Source organism: Aplysia californica, unplaced genomic scaffold, assembly GCF_000002075.1.
Source record: "Aplysia californica isolate F4 #8 unplaced genomic scaffold, AplCal3.0 scaffold00415, whole genome shotgun sequence".
In the NCBI taxonomy this organism is placed as follows: Eukaryota; Metazoa; Mollusca; class Gastropoda; order Aplysiida; family Aplysiidae; genus Aplysia; species Aplysia californica.
Genome location: NW_004797685.1, coordinates 245,838 through 251,768, shown reverse-complemented (window position 1 = coordinate 251,768; position 5,931 = coordinate 245,838). Strand labels below are relative to the sequence as shown.

The window sequence follows — 5,931 nt, the reverse complement described above, 5'->3', positions numbered from 1 at the left end:
TCTTCGTTCATTATTAAAAAGACATTTTCCTCCTTCGGTGAAAAGCTATTTTTCCTGCTTGTTCAAAATTGTTTTCATAAACATTGCTCGGTATTTCGAACTCATTTTCAAATACACAAATATGTTCACGCTGGAGTTGACAGTTTCTGTTAGGAATGATGAAGACCAAACGATAAGAAAGAGATTTCGATAGGCACCATCAATATGGAAATCTTTGTCAAACAACATGTAGAAAAACAGGAGAGTAGGAGGTACGGAACCGACGATGAAGATGACAGCAATGAGGGTCACCATCTTAACAACCTTTTGATCTTTGATCCCAACTTCTTTTGCTGCACGGTCACCCTTGACAGCAGTGGCCTGCCGCCATTTTGTTTTACTATTGAGTTTGACGACAAGCACGATGGTACAGCAGATGACGAAGATGAAAGAAAGCGTCGTAGTAAATACGGCTTGAGTGAGATACGTAATGGCTTCCAGCAGTTCTCTCTCGGCCGTGTACGTGGTTTTTAATACAGTCGCATTCACGGTGAAATCGAAAACCCACTCAAGTCTGTGTCCAAGGCAGAAGGGAATAAGCAAAATGGACATGAGGATGTAAATGGAGATAATGATTATCTTTGTTCTTGCTGGTGTGATGATCATCTTCACCTTCAGAGGGGCAACGATACACAAACATCGCTCGAAGGTGATAAAGGCGGTGATAAAAGTGGAAATTTTGACACCGAGGTAACGGGGCGTGACTCCCGTGAGGTACATAATATCCCTGGGTTCAAAGGGCAAATCAGAGAGGTAGAACAGCGGGTTCCAGCAGATGCTTATCCACATCATGGCCACCAGGGAGCACAGGTCAGACACAGCGAGACCTGAAATGATAAGTAGTTTGCGTGGTGGAAAAATGAATACATAGTTTTGCCCCCCCCCCTTTCCCTTGCAGATTAGGTGACATGGCTGTTCAAACCCTCTGACATGAAAAGAGTTAAACGAAGCTAGAATGAAATTTCTTTTTTTTTCTTTAGTACATCATCATCATCATCATCATCATCATCATCATCATCATCATCATCATCATCAAGTGCCAGATCTGAGACAAACATGGGCGATGATGCTTCTCCATTCATTCTATTGTTCGAATGTTTTATAAATAGCTACATTGTCTTGATCCTTCACCGTCACCCATCTGTCTAGCGTCTTCACATAGGTTGCTCTGGGTGTGCCCCTGCCTCGTTTTCGTTTATTTTATTCCAGTGAAAGCTAAATGTTCACGACCTTTCCTAATTGTTTTTTGTCACATGGGCTTCTTCAAGCACTGTTTCATTTGATTTCTTTGCACTCCAAGTTCTCAGAGATCCCTTAAGACACCATATTTCTGTTACTTCTATTTCATTTTCACTGCCTTTAGTGATTGTCGAGCATTCATAGCCATAACATGGAATGGTTGACCATGTATAGTATTTTAAAACGTTCATTTTAGATATTTTTCTTTTTCAGGGTAGGGCTAATTTTATTGAAACATTGTACTCCAGTGGCTAAGTGAGTAGTGAGTTTTGACTCAAGCAATGTCAAGCAAGTGTCGGTGACACGGGGATCAGATGGGTGGTCACTGGAGTGTGTCCTTGAGCAAGACACGACAACCCTAGCTCAAATTTCAGGGCGCTGCACAGTGGCGACCGACAGTGGCATTGTTTGTAAACTGTTCTGTATTTGTGTAATAGTGTGTGTTTATATATGTATTTATGCATGTATGTATTTATGTATGTACGTATCTATAATCATGTATTTATGTATGTATGTTTGCCATTGTAAAACAAAGTGCCCTTCTGGGACAAATAAAAGTGTAATTTATTATTATTATTATTATTATTATTATTATTATTATTATTATTATTATTATTATTATTATTATTATTATTATTATTATTATTATTATTATTATTATTATTATTAACCATTGCAATTCTTTGTTTTATTTCTGTGGAGCATTTGGCATCATATCTAAAGGCATATCTTAGATATTTAAACTGTTGAACTCGTTTAATATTTCTGCTTTTGAGATTGTAAAGGGGATTCACGGCTTTTTATATTACCATGCATTTTGTGGGTTTTTTAAACATTCAACAATAACCTTATATCTTCACTTTCCGTTACAACAACATCTAGAAGCGATTGAATATCCTTTTCTGAGTCTGGTATTAAAGTTTTTCCTTCAGCATGTCTGATGCTATTAATATTGTGGCCAATCACTTCAAAAACTAGGCATTCTTCTATAATTCTAAGGATTGATACAATGTATATGTTAAAAAGGTCTGGTGCCATAATGCATCCTTACCTCACTCCTAATTTAATCTGCTTCTATTTTCTGTAATCCCCACTAATCGTTTTGATTCCAGTTCAAATTCCTGATGATTCTTATATCTCTTCCTTCTATGTCTAGCGCTTCCATTATTTTAAATAGCTCACCATGTTTAACCTTATCGAAAACTTTAAATAATCTTAGATCGTTTTCTTGGAGATTACAGCAAGAGCTTCCTTTTGCCCCCCCCCCCCTGGTTAGTGTTCATTTTCTCTGCTAACTTTTGTCATGGGAGCATTACACTTGCGAACCTTATTTCTCTAAACGTCACAGTTCCTAACCTATTCAATTTGGAGCAAATTTACCGCATTTCACTTGCGAACCTATAAGTGGCAGAACAAAAATTAAAGCATTGCATGTGGGTCCCTAATGATTTGTAATCGAGCTGCACTTGTATTCGTAATGCATAAGATGGTTGCTTGTCTCAACTATTTGTATGTCCATTGTGTTGTTGAGTAGCATTCCTCACAGTCGCAGTGTGACGTAAGTATGACGGGGTACAATTGTTTATTTAGCCTCAGATTTTCAGTTAGTACCGGCTCCAGTTTTAAGTATGAAAATGAGAATGTCTAAATTATTTCACTCTATATATTCACGATGTGCGTATCAATACACGAATTGTGTCTGCTATCGGTGGGCTCTGCAGTCACGAATTGTATTGTGTATACGCCTTTAGCATAAAGTATTCACTTGTGTATCTGGCTTAGGAGAGAAAGGTATTATCAGCCAGCGATTTAGATCTACCAAGGCCACGAATTTTTTAACATAGAAAAACGCAGCTTCCTATTCCGTGGTAAAAAAAAGCCAAAAGGATATGAAGTTAAGGTAAACTTTTTTTTGAAAAGTTCACACTTTTTTTTCTTTCTCTTAGTCTAAAATAATAATTTCGGGCTTAGGACAATAGAACAGTTTACCGTCAGTATGTAGATGTGCTGGGTGCTATACGAGTATTTCATCATTCTGTCTATTATAGCCACTTCACTTTTGTGCTGTGTGCTATATTTCATCATTCTATCTATTATATTCACTTCAATTATTTGGGTTATGTTCTTTTCCAAGACTGATTGATAGACACGTTAACTGTAAGTAGCTGTAGATCTGATTATTTCCGTCTCACCCATAAGGCTGATGTTCATGCTGTCTTGAAAGCCTTGCTTGGCAAACACCACGATGTTGATGATGTTGGAGACCACGCCGAATAGACTGAGGAGACCAGAGATGACCACCACGTTGACCACTTGGACAATGTACCACTGCTCGTCGCTTACGATGTCATAATGTGAAGGAGAAGGTGACGTCGTTATAGGCACGCTGTCGTCGCGAGAGTCAGTCGAATTGTTTACCACCAGGTTTGAAGACGACATTCTGGGTTGGAGAGGCGTTTGGGACATCGCTACCATTGTTACTTTTGTGCTAAGCTCCTCCCTTATTTCACTCAGAGATCTTGATTTATATTCTCAGTACAAAGGAAACCAAGACTTAAACAATGTCTAACACCATTATGTGTAACACAGTTCTTTCTTTGTTTTCCCTGTGTTCCTGCGATACGCTCGAACACTATGGCAGATAGTCTTAATATAGATGACGATTGTACCTTCAAAGATATATAAAGTTGGATACATTAATTGTTTTAATAATATCAACAAAATTATATTGAGAAAGACTGGCCATTTGTCTCTTTTTAGTGTAGTTGGATTTGTTCAGTTATACTAAACGTCAGTGCTGAAAGTCTATTATAACAAAGAGCATATTTAGTATAGCGCTAATTTCCCCTCAACAGCAAGCTCTAAGCGCTTTACAATCTAATATACTATTACCCCATTATTTTAACTATTTGAGTAAACATTCAGCACGGAATCATAAAGATTTAAATGTCGCAGCCATCGTGGTGACACTATCGACTTGTTTCGTCTGGCTGCTCCCGTGAGCGTTTAATACCATAACCGTTTTTTTCCCTAATGCAGCTTATCATGAGTAGATCATTAGAAACCTGCAGACGGGTGTACCAATTATTTTGTCAATAAGTGAGTCCACCTGCAGTCGCACTAACAAACACAGAGCATTTTTTATCATCGATTTCAGCTCACTTTATCATTATAATGACATGTCAAAAGTGAACATTTCCACTGGATCACACAGCTCCTCGTGCGCTTAATCTTTGGAAGTTTGTCTTGCTTTGTTGTACTTTTCTGTTTTCTGTTTATTTTTTACAGCACATCAACATAGTTTATTTCGATCATATGAGAGGCAGGCTTCGACTCTGCCTGTTAAGGTCTACCTTGGCTGAGAGATATACAATGTCACAGCAGAAAGACAGACGAGATACTCGATAACAAATTCACTCCACATAAGAGTCAAGCATGTGTCTTTTACGTGCGACAGCGAAGCCCCTAAACATTACTCTACAGACGCTGGTGACCTCTTTGTATGTTGTAGAAAGATAGAAACTTATTCTAAACATATCGCTCTTTACCTATGAGTCTAAACCAGGAATTAGCGAGATATAAACAACCGCGATATTATTATTATTAATTTTTGTCTTTAAAATGCGAGATGAAATGTTTAAGAAGAGAGACTAACAAGACAAGAAGAGACCAAACAAAAAAATAATTAAATCACAAGGGACACGGTAGGAGCAACACCAGTCCTACCACACATTGAAAAACAAAAGATCTGACACCTCACACGGGTACTCCCAAGTCAACCAGCTCTGAAGGCATACCACATGAATTATATTCTGGCTGGAGAACCGGGGGAAGGCCAAGGGAACGCTGAAGTGAATCTGTAGCAGACACCCTCAGAGCTCGCAGAATGTCCCTCCTACAGGCAACTCGCCTGGCTTCAGACAGACGCCTGTGTCTCCCCGCGACACCCACCGGTACAAGAGGAAAAATAAAGTAAAGTAAAGTAAGTGTTAAAACTCAAAGATTCCAGGGTCCCCCCCCCCCCCCTTGCTCGAATTGGCATGGGGCTGCTTCGTTCAACTCTTTGTCATTATTGAGTGAAGGCATCAATCATATTTATCTTCTTGTCATTTAGAAATGAATGCAGTCTCTAAATTTGTTTTTTTTTAAAAATGGTGAATAATAAAGTATACTCCCTAAAATCATGACAAAAATTAACTTTTCTGTAAACACGCCCAGAACTCACGAGCTCTGTGCTTTCTTGTACGACCTTCATTTTCTGGAGGAATCTTATTGGCTACACACTTTAGGTTGCTACCATAGATTTGTAGTATTAAATCCTAGATCGTGTACTTTGACGTAATTCCGGGTCACTATAGAACGCACCATTAGGGCAAAATGAAGGCCATTGGCCGGAGAGAAAAAAAAGGGGGGGGGGGTTGAGGAAAGAAGATGCAGCGGCATTCGTTGTAGCGAGACGGGTGTTATAATGAAGCGATATAACAACAATTGGTGTAAAAAGATAGACTATTTCATTTGAAACAAAACAGTTTTGGTCTCCATCTAGACATACTTTGTGATACTTTTACTTAAAATTACGATTCTGATTGTATGTCTGAAAAATGGACTGTACATAATAATAAATAATATTGTCATTTGAAAACCACCCAAACT

General features: G+C 38.4%; 1 protein-coding gene across 1 annotated transcript; it reads right to left on the bottom strand.

Moving 5' to 3' along the window:
* On the bottom strand, nucleotides 1–3,717 carry LOC101860190 (probable G-protein coupled receptor 139). Its single transcript, XM_005104337.2, has 2 exons — nucleotides 3,471–3,717; nucleotides 1–866 (listed from the first exon to the last, which is right to left on the bottom strand). Exons 1-2 carry the CDS (start codon nucleotides 3,715–3,717, stop codon nucleotides 46–48), a joined length of 1,068 nt encoding a protein of 355 aa, XP_005104394.1. The 3' UTR covers nucleotides 1–45.
* Nucleotides 3,718–5,931: the final 2,214 nt, after the last annotated feature.

Coding starts and splice junctions, on each gene's coding strand:
- LOC101860190 (XM_005104337.2), bottom strand. CDS start 3,717: ATGTCGTCTTCAAACCTGGTGGTAAACAATTCGACTGACTCTCGCGAC. Junction 867..3,470: donor CATGAACATCAGCCTTATGG/GTGAGACGGAAA, acceptor TTATCATTTCAG/GTCTCGCTGTGTCTGACCTG.